The sequence below is a fragment of the Eurosta solidaginis genome, chromosome 5 (assembly GCF_040869045.1).
Source record: "Eurosta solidaginis isolate ZX-2024a chromosome 5, ASM4086904v1, whole genome shotgun sequence".
Lineage (NCBI taxonomy): Eukaryota > Metazoa > Arthropoda > Insecta > Diptera > Tephritidae > Eurosta > Eurosta solidaginis.
Window position 1 is genome coordinate 216164529 of NC_090323.1, and position 14789 is coordinate 216179317.

Sequence of the window (14789 nt, forward strand, 5' to 3'; positions counted from 1 at the left end):
TTTATTTTTATTTTATTTTCTTAATTCATTTTAACCATGCAATGCCAGCCAGCTGATTGTGTTGCATTTCAAATGGTCGCTAATTTCATTTTGTACACGGCAATTAATGTGGCTGGCATGTACACCAAGTATCTGACAGATCGTGGACAGCGCCTTGCTTTTATTGAAACACACAAAGCGATGGAACATAAAAAGGAATCAGAGAAAGAATTGCAACGAACACAAAAATTATTGGATTCAAGTGAGTGGTAATATTTTTAATTAATTCACTTTTTTTTTAATATTTATTTAATTTATCTTTTTATGACAATGGTGTATAAATTTTACTTAATTATCATAACATCAGCACCAGCTATTATTACTACTGCACAAAAGCAGTTCTGCAAAACCCATGGTATTTTTCTGAAAAGTGACTTCTCACATATGCATTTGTCTGAACAAAGTTATAGTCCAGCTATACTGATAGCTTACTTTTAATTCGAATTTTAAGGTTAAACTGATCACAAGGTGTTCATCGGCCAGGTGTGCAGAATCCTGAAATGTTCAGTTTTGGCAACCAAGGATTGTTTCTCCTTGTTACTATAAGGCCCAGTTTTTATACTCAGTTGAGCAGAGCTCACAGAGTATATTAAGTTTGATTGGATAACGGTTGGTTGTACATATATAAAGGAATCGAGAGAGATATAGACTTCCATATATCAAAATAATCAGGATCGAAAAAAAATTTGATTGAGCCATGTCCGCCCGTACGTCCGTCCGTCCGTTAACACGATAACTTGAGTAAATTTTGAGGTATCTTGATGAAATTTGGTACGTAGGTTCCTGAGCACTCATCTCAGATCGCTATTTAAAATGAACGATATCGGACTATAACCACGCCTACTTTTTCGATATCGAAAATTTCGAAAAACCGAAAAAGTGCGATAATTCATTATAAAAGATAGATAAAGTGACGAAACTTGGTAGATGAGTTGAACTTATGACGCAGAATAGAAAATTAGTAAAATTTTGGACAATGGGCGTGGCACCGTCCACTTTTAAAAGAAGGTAATTTAAAATTTTTGCAAGCTGTAATTTGGTAGTCGTTGAAGATATCATGATGAAATTTGGCAGGAACGTTACTCCTATTACTATATGTACGCTTAATAAAAATTAGCAAAATCGGAGAAGGACCACGCCCACTTTTAAAAAAAAAATTTTTTTAAAGTAAAATTTTAACAAAAAATGTAATATCTTTACAGTATATAAGTAAATTATGTCAACATTCAACTCCAGTAATGATGTGGTGCAACAAAATACAAAAATAAAAGAAAATTTCAAAATGGGCGTGGCTCCGCCCTTTTTCATTTAATTTGTCTAGGATACTTTTAACGCCATAAGTCGAACAAAAATCAACCAATCCTTTTGAAATTTGGTAGTGGCATAGATTTTATGACGTTAAATGTTTTCTGTGAAAATGGGCGGAATCGCTTGATGCCACGCCCAGTTTTTATACACAGTCGTCCGTCTGTCCTTCCGCATGGCCGTTAACACGATAACTTGAGCAAAAATCGACATATCTTTAATGAACTTAGTTCACGTGCTTACTTGAACTCACTTTATCTTGGTATGAAAAATGAACGAAATCCGACTATGACCACGCCCACTTTTTCGATATCAAAAATTACGAAAAATGAAAAAAATGCCATAATTCTATACCAAATACGAAAAAAGGGATGAAACATGGTAAGGTAATTGGATTGTTTTATTGAAGTGAAATATAACTTTAGAAAAAACTTTATAAAATGGTTGTGACAGCTATCATATTATGTAGAAGAAAATGAAAAAGTTCTGCAGGGCGAAATAAAAAACCCTTAAAATCTTGGTAGGTATTAGATATATAAATAAATTAGCGGTATCCCACAGATAATGTTCTGGGTCACCCTGGTCCACATTTTGGTCGATATCTGGAAAACGCCTTCACATATACAACTACCACCACTATCTTTTAAAACCTTCATTAATACCTTTAATTTGATACCCATATCGTACAAACACATTCTAGAGTCACCCATGGTCCACCTTTGTGGCGATATTTCGAAACGGCGTCCACCTATAGAACTAAGGCCCACTCCCTTTTAAAATACACATTAACACCTTCCGTTTGATGCCCATATTGTACAAACAAATTCTAGGGTCACCCCTGGTCCACCTTTACGGCGATATCTCGAAACGGCATCCACCTATGGAACTAAGGATTACTCCCTTTTAAAATACTCATTAACACCTTTCTTTTGATACCCATATTGTACAAACAAATTCTAGAGTCACCCCTGGTCCACCTTTATGGCGATATCTCGAAACGGCGTCCACCTATGGAACTAAGGATTACTCCCTTTTAAAATACTCATTAACACCTTTCATTTGATACCCATATCGTACAAACGCATTCTAGAGTCACCCCTGGTCCACCTTTATGGCGATATCTCGAAAAGGCGACCACCTATACAACAACCACCACTCCCTTTTAAAACCATCATTAATACCTTTAATTTGATACCCATATCGTACAAACACATTTTAGAGTCACCCCTGGTCCACTTTTATGACGATATTTCGAAACGGCATCCACCTATAGAACTAAGACCCACTCCCTTTTAAAATACTCATTAACACCATTCGTTTGATGCCCATATTGTACAAACAAATTCTAGGGTCACCCCTGGTCCACCTTTATGGCGATATCTCGAAACGGCGTCCACCTATGGAACTAAGGATTACTCCCTTTTAAAATACTCATTAACATCTTTCATTTGATACCCATATTGTACAAACAAATTCTAGGGTCACCCCTGGTCCACCTTTATGGCGATATCTCGAAACGGCGTCCACCTATATAACTAAGGATTACTCTCTTTTAAAATACTCATTAACACCTTTCTTTTGATACCCATATTGTACAAACAAATTCTAGGGTCACCCCTGGTCCACCTTATGGCGATATCTCGAAACGGCGTCCACCTATGGCCCACTCCCTCATAAAATACTCTTTAATGCCTTTCATTTGATACCCATGCCATATAAACACATTCCAGGGTTTCCCTCGGTTCATTTTCCTACATGGTTATTTTCCCTTATGTTGTCACCATAGCTCTCAACTGAGTATGTAATGTTCGGTTACACCCGAACTTAACCTTCCTTACTTGTTTAGTACAAGTTCAACTCAGTTTGTCAGTTAAACTACGCTTAAATTTATTCGGCAAGTTTTCAGTTTACTTTAACTGAAGTTTAACCTGAGCTTAAGCGGCCGATCTGGCAATGTTAAACTCTAGTTATTTGCGTTCGCTCGAAATGGCGTCGAATATACCCAATAAGCATATGCGGTTGAGTACCATTAGAGCTCATTTTGATAACTAGGCATACCTCTAAAATCTCACGGATATTTTCGAAACAGTGGCTCAACTGGAGAATAAAATAATTAAAAAAAAAAATTTAAGTTAAACGGTTTTATTGCTAACAATATTACATGAAGTAATAATAATACTGAAAGCTAGAAAATAATTAAGTAGGTCCTAGGTACTAGTCATCACACTCCTCGTCAATCTAGGGCGTTGATCACACAATTAAATAAAAGCGTTGGACGCGTGAAATTTCTAAAAATGTGAGGCGTAACATAACCTGATTATGGTTCAGTTGGTTTTACTTATGACTATAAATAGAAATATAACGCGTCCAATGCTTTTATTTAATTGTCTGATGAACGCCATAGATTGATAAGGAGTGTGATGACTAGTACCTAGGACCTACCAATTATTTTCTAGCTTTTAGTATTATTATTACTTCACGTAAGTATTGTTTTCAATAAAACCGTTTAACTTAAACATTTTTTTTTTTTATTATTTTATATTCAAGTTTTAAGTCTTTATTTAATTGCCTATTATTTCTCAATCTATTTAGTGAATCATTACTGCAAGGACTTTCCTGACAATTTGTTACAATCCAATTCCTCAATACATAATCCATCCAAAGACTTTACTCGACTCTGCGCCACGTATGCTTGTCCCTCCTCCAACTCCAAAATATTTTGATGTCGTTTCTACCTGACTGTATGTAATAGTTGTTCCAAATATGAGCCAAATTGAACATCATAGGTCGCTTTCTATTCATTTTTTTTCATAGGTCGCTTTCTATTCTCGTATTTATTATGTGTTCCAAATATGAGCCAAATCCGACCAGAAATACGATTTTTGTGAATATCTCGATCCTTGCGCCACCTAGCGGCAATTCTTATTATTGCATTGTCATCGGGTTCTGAACTATATTCCAAGTTTCAAGCTTGTAGCTTATCGGGAAGTTACTTTAATTTCAATTACAAAATTCGTGCCAGCCATTCAACCAGGCAGCCTGTCAAGGTAAATAAAACCGTTTAAAAAAGCTATTACTTAAGTTGAAAAAACTGAATCCCAAACTTGTGGTTCTCTAACTGGACTCAAATGTAAGATTCCATACTACAATATTTTCAGAAAAAAAAAATATGTATAATTTATTTTTAATTAATGGCGTTTCGTTACTGCTGGGTATCGTGGTACCACCTTAGAAATTTTTTTCAACTTCACCTCAATTCGATATTCAGTATAGGATATTAACTGGAGAAATGTGTTGGATATTCATTTGAGAACTGTACATTTCCCAAAATCTCTCAACGTTTGGATAATAGTTTGGTAATGATAATAAAGTTGGAGATCAATTCGAGAACTCTAAATTATAAAAAAATTTCTCAAAGGTTGGATACTGATTGAAGAATGAAGTTGGATATCAACTCGATAACTATCTGGTTTAAAAAGAATTAAATAGTGATGTTGGATATCTCCTCCGGTACAAGATATATATATCGCTAGAGAAATATGTTTTCAAAGTTTGTTGAGAAAACAAAATCCAGCTGTTGCGTTTCTACAAATTATATACATAATAAAATACCAAAAGTTTGCCTTACAAAAAAGCCTACCCCAAAGGCGGCCTTAAACTGTGACTGAAAAACTGCTCAGTAGTTCAACTGGAGCTTAAATTTGACTTCAGTTTGAGCCAACTGAATTCAAGCTGAGCTTAACCAACCACTGAAAAGCAGGGTCTAAGTAACATTTCATAGTAACACTTTGTGACTCCATAATTTTTCCTTCTACCACTTTTTCACATTAGCCATCATCCAGTGAGTATTTTAGATCGTAGCACACCCAATTCTGACGGGAATGCTCTGGATCATTGCGAGACTTGAGAGGCAAAGGTCGTGATATATTTGTATATACGAGTTGTGACAGACAGATGTCGCTGATATGTCTCATTTAACAAATACGGTTAAAGGCCAAACAGTGACATCTATTTTTAAAAAAGTACGTTTATTATAGGAAGCGCTGCCAAGCTAAAGATAAGAAACTAAAAAATTTTCTGGCTCACAAATTGAACCAGACATTTACATTCAAAATTATTTATCTAGGTCAGGATCTTTGTGACGGAATGCTAGAATATGTAATGGAGTAAAAAATGCGTTTCTCCCTTTTTACCATGAAAGTGGCTCTGTTCCTTGCAGTTTTGAATAACTCCCAGATCGTTTATTGAGTAAGAAAATCTATGGAGTGTTGAGGAGTTAGTATAAAATGTTAAGCTTTGTACAAGGAAATTACAAGAAATATTTTCTAGGACACCAAAGCTGTAACTCTCCCAGATTTATGATAACTTTATCCAAGGCCATTCTGCACCCTCCACCTGTAGGCCTGGTGACAAAGAACAGAGCGCTAACAACTGCACGACGCTCAATACTTCGGGGCAGTTTGAGCCCAGACCATACGACCATAGTAGTATAGCGTCATAAATTACAAGGCGAACGGACTATCTGTTTCCGTATCTGTACTCCGAAGGGTTTCTTAGTACCACAATAGAGCTGTATAGTTGGCGCAAAGATGCTAAAATGGCGGACGAGACAATACACGTGTACACCGATGATTCCAAAGTAGTGGAGGAGTGAGGTCTGCTGTATAATGTGTTGGTCCGGAAATAATCAGGACATATAAACTGTCTGATTACTGTAACCAAAGCAGTACCGTAACCAAAGCAGTAGAAACACCGGTAGAAAATAGCTTAAAATGCAGCCGCGTCAACTTTATATTGACAGCCAAGCCGCAATTAAGGCAATAACCTCGTAGAGCACAATATTTAGAAGTGTGTTGGAGTGTATGCAATCCGTACAAAAAATCGGGACAGGGAGAATCGTACATCTATATTTGGTCCCAGGGCATATGAGAATAAATGGGAATGGAAAAGCGGAAGAATTAGCTAAAAAGGGTGCATTCCTTGAAGCAGGAAAGGCGTGGACACAAGCAAGGGCCTAAGTGTTGAAGATCATGTGTAGCTCTTACAAAATTATGTTAACAAGGTTACTCCTACTATTAACAAGTATGGAAGGCTAAGTTCGGGTGTAACCAAACATTACATACTCAGCTGAGAGCTATGGAGACAAAATAAGGGAAAATGACCATGTAGGAAAATGAACCTAGGTTAACACTGGAATGTGTTTGTATGACATGGGTATCAAATGGAAGGTATTAAAGAGTATTTTAAGAGGGAGTAGGCCATGGATCTATGGGTGGACGCCATTTAGGGATATCGCCATAAAGGTGGACCAGGGCGGAATCTAGAATTTGTTTGTACGATATGGGTATCAAATGAAGACTGTTAATGAGTATTTTAAAAGAGCGTGGACTTAGTTCAATAAGTGGACGTCTTTTCGAAATATCGCCATAAAGGTGGACCAGGGGCGACTCTAGGATTTGTTTGTACGATATGGGTATCAAATGAAAGGTGTTAATGAATATTTTAAAAGGGAGCGGTGGTAGTTGTATATGTGAAGGCGTTTTCGAGATATTGACCAAAATGTGGACCAGGGTGACCCAGAACATCATCTGTCGGGTACCGCTAATTTATTTATATATATAATACCATGAACAGTATTCCTGCCAAGATTCCAAGGGCTTTTGATTTCGCCCTGCAGAACTTTTTCATTTTCTTCCACTTAATATGGTAGGTGTCACACCCATTTTGCAAAGTTTTTTTCTAAAGATATATTTTGCGTCAATAAACCAATCCAATTACCATCTTTCATCCCTTTTTTCGTATTTGGTATTGAATTATGGCATTTTTTTCATTTTTCGTAACTTTCGATATCGAAAAAGTGGGCGTGGGTCGGATTTCGGCCATTTTTTACACCAATATAAAGTGAGTTCAGATAAGTACGTGAACTGAGTTTAGTAAAGATATATCGGTTTTTGCTCAAGTTATCGTATTAGCGGCCGAGCGGAAGGACAGACAGTCGACTGTGTATAAAAACTGGGCGTGGCTTCAACCGATTTTACCCTTTTTCACAGAAAACAGTTATCGTCCTAGAATCTAAGCCCCTACCAAATTTCACAAGGATTGGTAAATTTTTGTTCGACTTATGGCATTAAAAGTATCCTAGACAAATTAAATGAAACAGGGCGGAGCCACGCCCATTTTGAAATTTTCTTATATTTTTTGTTTTCTTGCACACTATCATTGCAGGAGTCGAATGTTGACATAATTTAATTATATACTGTAAACATATTGAATTTTTTGTTAAAATTTGACTTTAAAAAAATTTTTTTTTTAAGTGGGCGTGGTCGTTCTCTGATTTTGCTAATTTTTATTAAGCATACATATAGTAATAGGAGTAACGTTCCTGCCAAATTTCATCATGATATCTTCAACGGCTGCCAAATTACAGCTTGCAAAACCTTTAAATTACCTTCTTTTAAAAGTGGGCGGTGCTACACCCGTTGTCCAAAATTTTACCAATTTTCTATTCCGCGTCATAAGGTCAACCCACCTACCAAGTTTTATCGCCTTATCTGTCTTTGGCAATGAATTATCGCATTTTTTCCGTTTTTCGAAATTTTCGATATCGAAAACGTGGGCGTGGTTATAGTCCGATATCGTTCATTTTAAATAGCGATCTGAGATGAGTGCCCAGGGACCTACATACCAAATTTCATCACGATACCTCGAAATTTACTCAAGTTATCGTGTTAACGGACAGACGGACGGACGGACGGACGGACATCGCTCAATCAAATTTTTTTTCGATACTGATGATTTTTATATATGGAAGTCTATATCTATCTCGATTCCTTTATACCTGTACAACCAACCGTTATCCAATCAAAGTTAATATACTCTGTGAGCTCTGCTCAACTGAGTATAAAAAGGGTAAACTCTAGACTCATGAGGGGTATTCTGACTGAACACTGACTTCTGGTGTCACATGCCTCTAAATTAGGCTTGGTCAGTGATAGCAAATGTAGGAAGTAGGTGTTGGAGGAGAAACCGATCGAGCACATGACACGGCTGTTAGATCTAGAAGCAGCAAGTGTGTTATGTCCCAGAAAACTTCTTGTATTTGCCAAAATAACGGAGTTATTTTATTACAAAAGTCCTGGTTTTGATAAGGTTTTTCATTTCGGTCTTTAAACGAATTTCTGGTAGCACTACGGACTCGCTCAGTCTTTAACTTAACTTTATCTAAGGCCCCTTGTGACCGCTTTAAACCTTAAGTGCTAATTAAAAACAACTCCGACGTACTGGAATATAAGTAATTCCTGCTAAAATTATCTGTACCAAGTGCGTTTTATTTTATTTATTTATTTTTAACGGTCTAATGTACAAGAAATTAAACAACTTCGACTTTCTAGCTAAGTACGTGTCTACACTGGAGAGTGTTTTTACCTATAAATACATATTGTAAATAACTTAGTGCCTCATACATACAAACATACATAAGTAAATGTAGAAAACTAAAGTCAAAAGTGTACTTATACACATCTTTAAAGATTATACAACAAAATTGAACTTTTCCAAAACTTTTCTCGTTTTCACCGAAAATTAGTATGAATATCTTAAAATAATTATGAAGCTGTGCATATTTTATATCACTTCAACCATACTCACACGCAAATTTCATTTACATTTTCTTTAAAAACTTATTTAACCATGAAATTCATTTGGCCTGGCTATAGCAGTGGTGCACAGCGCTGACAGTGGCACTACTAGCTATGAATAGATTTGGTTATTATTGTAAGAAAATCGGGAAAATCTCTTCATAAAGGTACAAGTAATCGCCTTAGAATAGTGATCGTGCTACCACTAGATACTTTAAAAAATACTTATGTAGTTGTAGTTAAGAGTTAAATAAATGTGCAAACATTTTTTATTATTGCCTTTAATCCAGGGGCTGAAACTGTTATTTCTTTTATAATATAAGTCCTTGCAAATTTATTAATTTTGGACTTTAAATATATTTGGATCAAGATACAAATTATTTTCGGATTTTTATTTTTTGGGTCCGATAGAACTAGTTAAACTCGGACTTTTGAAAATAAAAGCCCAAAAATAAAAGCTAAATCAAGACTTTTATTTTTCAAGGCCGCAATAAAAGTCCGGCTTGATAAAAAAGAAACGGCTTATCCGAATTAAAAAAAAATTTATTTCGGATAAGCCTTTAACTTTTATTTCCGGACCTTTATTTTTAAAAGTCCGAGTGTAACTAGTTCTATCGGACTCAAAAAATAAAAATACAGATTTTACTTTTATATGTGGACTTTTATGGAAAAAGTTCGAAAAATAAAAAGGATGCATGATTCGACATGATATTGCTATAGGGATACCTGCGAACTCAAACATTTTCAGCTAGGACAATTTTTTGACCAGGACTTTTTCGACTCCGAAAAAAAAAATTATTATTTTCCGTCCCTGCTTTTATCTAATTAAGGCGGCGTTTTACGACTATTGTGTTCGTTTCCATAAGCAAGTTTGGTATTTATTTTTGACATCCTAAATATGCCTTTCGACGATATGCTTACGGCTTTCTTGCAGAGATCACAAATAACAGTTCCCAGTTCCTTCAACAAATATATTTTATTTAAGATTCACTCTTTAAATAAATGTTGAATACCAGTATTGCTGGTTTAGGTTTCTCACAGAAAATCACCATTTTACCTGAAAAATGTGTGTTGCGTTATCCATAACAATCGTTATCGACAAGTTATCGGTTTGAAGCTGGCATGCCATCGACGTAATATAGACGATTAATCGATTTGTAATTGAAAATTTATCGGTTTTCTCTCGCAAAATGTCGATTGTTTTCGAAAAGTTATATGCATACCATCAGCTTATTGTCGATCAATATTAAACCTAGATAAAAAATCTATAGGTTCGTTTGCGAGAAGATATCGATTTGTTATCGAAGAGTTATCATTTCACTCGATTACAATAAAAAAAACGTTAAATTCGCTAAAAATTCGATAACAGTTCTTATCAAATCGATAAATTTTCTATACAAAATCGATGACACTTGAAAAAACAATCGATAACTCTTCGATAACAAGTCGACAGCTTTTCGATAATAAGCTGATAGCACGTCGTGACAAACAAATTACATGCCGATAACATTCCGAACACAATAATATCCTGATAACCTTCCGCCTTTATTAATGAAAAAGTTATCGAGTTACCTTCGACTTTTTATCGGCATCAATAACACTTTTATAAAAAATCATTAGTTTTCGATACAAAACCGATAACTTTAAAAAATTCATAACTTTTCTATACAAAACATCTCGAAAAAGCTCTGGAATGAGCCCGTAATGCTCCACAACACATTCTCACAATGATCTCGAAATGGTAACTAAAACAATCGCGAAAAATTCCTAAGTCATACCGAAATGATTAGAAATAGTACCAGAATGATATCAATAATACTAGCCAAAAATTATCGAAATGATCCCAAAATCATCTTCAAAGAGTACAAAAATTATCTGAAAATGGTTCCGGAAATAATACCCGCATGACCTCAAAACTATACGCGCTGGACATATAGGCAATTCACAAGGTATCTTTGTTGTTATTGTAGCAGTGCTTCGCCCCATCCAATAGGTGCAACCAGTCAGAAATTGTCATCAATGTCATCTAGCGGAAGCAAGAAAACTTGCTGCTTCAACAAGGGTGGACCACATCACAATTGTAGAAATGGTTGGTGTCATGTGGGGACATATTGCAGGACATACATTTTGTATGTCGGGGTTGGTTCTGGATAGGTAAGAGTTTAACCTGTTACAGTACCCAGATCGAAGTTGAGCTATAGTGACGCGCGTTTCCCTAAGGAGAGTGCGTTCCTCTTCTACTAGTTCTGGGTATTTTTTTAAGTACTGTATTTGCCGGGTAATTCCTGGGATAGAGGTCCGACGCCTGTTTGTGGATATCACTGAGGACCTTGTGCTTTTTTGCTTCATACGGCTGTGTTCTCAGATGCCGTATGTGCTATCTTGTAAACCATGGAAAAACTCAAATCTTATGATTTTACATGAATAGGACACTCTTGCGAATTGCCTAATAGTATGCTTATTCTGGTTTGAATTTTGAAGAATAACAATTATTTGCAGAGCAAGCCATAGATTCGCCATTCCCAAAACCGGTTTCCTGGTCGCGAAATACAAGTTTTTAAAATACGTTTCTCAACAAACGATCTACGTAAAAAAGAACACATATTTGAAAATTAAAATTAATGACTGGGGAGACCGAAAAAAATTTAAAAATATACATATCTCATTGAGAAAGCGCATTTTTGTGCTTGGAGATCGCTTTTTATTGTTTATTGTATTTCAATCAACATTTTTCTAAGTGTATGGACCATATCGCATCAAATTTTTCTTATTTTTGCAGTACTACCGAATATTGTGAATAATCAGATTCGTGCAGAAATGTACAAAGGCACCGATCCAACAGTGGAAACACAATTTAATAAGTTATATGTTTATCCGATGGATAATGTTAGCATATTGTTTGCTGATATAAAGGTATATAAATTGTATTAATACATATATATATTTACATGCATTAACCAAATACAAAAAATATGTTTTTTTATTTTGGCACACAACGTAATGGACATTTTCATATTTCTCTTATAGGGTTTCACAGAGTTGGCAAGTAAAACCTCCGCACAACAGCTCGTCAAAATTCTGAATGATCTCTTTGCCCGGTTTGATCGCATTGCTGAGGTAAGATGTGCAGTTTTTCTTCATCTTATGTTCGGTTTTTCAGTGCGAGTTTGAGCTCCAGCTAAAGTTGTTTAGAGTTTAACTCTGCAACTTCGACCGCTTAAGCTGTAATGAGCAGCAAAATTGTATGTTATCGAACAAAGTCAACTTTAAAAAAATAAATAAATGTAAGGCGCGATAACCTCCGAAGAGATCTAAGGCCGAGCTTCTCTTCCAATTTGCGTCGTGCTCCTATTGATTTTCCCTACAAATCGGCCGGACGGGACCTACATATTTTATGCCGAACGGCATCTGCAAGGCAGATGAGTTTTCACTGAGAGCTTTTCATGGCAGAAATACACCCGGAGCGCTTGCCAAACACTGCCGAGGGGCGAACCCGCTTAGAAAAATTTTCTTCTAATTGAAAAAACTTTTTTCTAAAATTTTGATGTTGCTTTGCCCGGGGTGTGAACCCAGGGCATACGGTGTGGTAGGCGGAGCACGCTACCATCACACCACGGTGGCCGCCGTCACCTTTAACTGGAGTTTAATTCGCACTGAAAAACCCGGCTTTAATCGCATAACAGAATAGAGTAGATGCCGCATATGCCGGATGTAGTACTATAAGTGTTTCGAGTGTCAGTATGTCTATATTTAACTTCTAAAATATTTAGCTTTAAATACCTTTTGTTATCCTCGGATGTGCTTTCTTGCATGATAACCTGCTCTTGATCATCAATTAGTCTTACAACCAATACTCTCTTAAGTTAACTTTTAAATATGTCATTTATCGTGAAGCCCTAGGACATTGATATGAAGCAAATTGTACACCTAAGTGACAGCGTCGTTTGTCATTGTTGGCACACATTTTTACATGCATTACATAACGATTTATTGCACTAAGTGGCATTCATGGTACATACATATATGAAAGCAAACTTGTAGGGTTTATGGTGTTTAATTTGTGTCCCTACTTGAAAATGTTATTCATGATAGAAAGTAAAAAGAAAATTAAAGAAAACATTTTAAACGCTTCCTTGGTATTTAGATTGGAAGAATAGCTATTTTGAACAGTATATCAGAAACAACAAGTAAGGAAGGTTAAGTTCGGGTGTAACCGAACATTACATACTCAGTTGAGAGCTATGGTGACAACATAAGGGAAAATAACCATGTAGGAAAATGAAAAAAGAGAAACCCTGGAATGTGTATCAAATGAAAGGCATTAAAGAGTATTTTATGAGGGAGTGGGCCATAGTTCTATAGGTGGATGCCATTTAGGGATATAGCCATAAAGGTGGATCAGGGTTGACTCTAGAATGCGTTTCTACGATATGGGTATCAAATGAAAGGTGTTAATGAGTATTTTAAAAGGGAGTATTTTAAAAGGGAGTAATCCTTAGTTCCATAGGTTGACGCCGTTTCGAGATATCGCCACAAAGGTGGACCAGGGATGACCCTAGAATTCGTTTGTGCAATATGGGTATCAAATGAAAGGTGTTAATGAGTATTTTCAAAAGGGAGTGGGCCTTCGTTCTATATGTGTTCGCCTTTTCGAGATATCGCCATAAAGGTGGACCAGGGGTGACTCTAGAATGAGTTTGTACGATATGGGTATCAAATTAAAGGTATTAATGAGAGTTTTAAAAGGGAGTGGTGTGAAGGCGTTTTCCAGATATCGACCAAAATGTGGGCCAGGGTGACCCAGAACATCATCTGTTGGATACCGCTAATTTATTTATATATGTAATACCTGCCAAGATTTTAAGGGTTTTTTATTTCGCCCTGCAGAACTTTTTCATTTTCTTCTACTTAATATGGTAGGTGTCACAACCATTTTACAAAGTTTTTTCTAAAGTTATATTTCGCGTCAATAAAACAATCCAATTACCTTACCATGTTTCATCTCTTTTTTCGTATTTGGTATAGAATTATGGCATTTTTTCATTTTTCGTAATTTTCGATATCGAAAAAGTGGGCGTGGTCATAGTCGGATTTCGTTCATTTTTCATACCAAGATAAAGTGAGTTCAAGTAAGCACGTGAACTAAGTTCATTAAAGATATGTCGATTTTTGCTCAAGTTATCGTGTTAAAGGCCATGCGGAAGGACAGACGGACGACTGTGTATAAAAACTGGGCGTGGCATCAACCGATTTTGTCCATTTTAAAAGTATCCTAGAAAAATTAAATGAAAAAGGGCGGAGCCACGCCCATTTTGAAATTTTCTGTTATTTTTGTATTTTGTTACACCATATCATTATTGGAGTTGAATGTTGACATAATTTACTTATATACTGTAAAGATATTAAATTTTTTGTTAAAATTTTACTTAAAAAATTTTTTTTTTTTAAAGTGGGCGTGGTCCTTCTCCGATTTTGCTAATTTTTATTAAGCCTACATATAGTAATAGGAGTAACGTTTCTGCCAAATTTCATCATGATATCTTCAACGATTGCCAAATTACAGCTTGCAAAACTTTTAAATTACCTTCTTTTAAAAGTGGGCGGTGCCACGCGCATTGTCCAAAATTTTACTAATTTTCTATTCTGCGTCATAAGTTAAACTCACCTGCCAAGTTTCGTCGCTTTAGCTGTCTTTTGTAATGAATTATCGCACTTTCTCGGTTTTTCGAAATTTTCGATATCGTTCATTTTAAATAGCGATCTGAGATGAGTGCTCAGGAACCTACATACCAAATTTCATGAAGATAC

The 14789-nt window shown here is 35.8% G+C and overlaps 1 protein-coding gene across 4 annotated transcripts in view; it reads left to right on the forward strand.

Annotated features, from left to right (window-relative positions):
- Ac78C (adenylyl cyclase 78C) overlaps window positions 1-14789 on the forward strand; it is a 202605-nt gene that overhangs the window by 131105 nt on the left and 56711 nt on the right. For all 4 annotated transcript variants that reach the window (XM_067788196.1, XM_067788199.1, XM_067788198.1 and 1 more), the window contains exons 7-9: window positions 49-241; window positions 11761-11894; window positions 12009-12098. In XM_067788196.1, the coding sequence (XP_067644297.1) occupies window positions 49-241; window positions 11761-11894; window positions 12009-12098 (417 nt within the window). The remainder of the gene's footprint in view (window positions 1-48; window positions 242-11760; window positions 11895-12008; window positions 12099-14789) is intronic.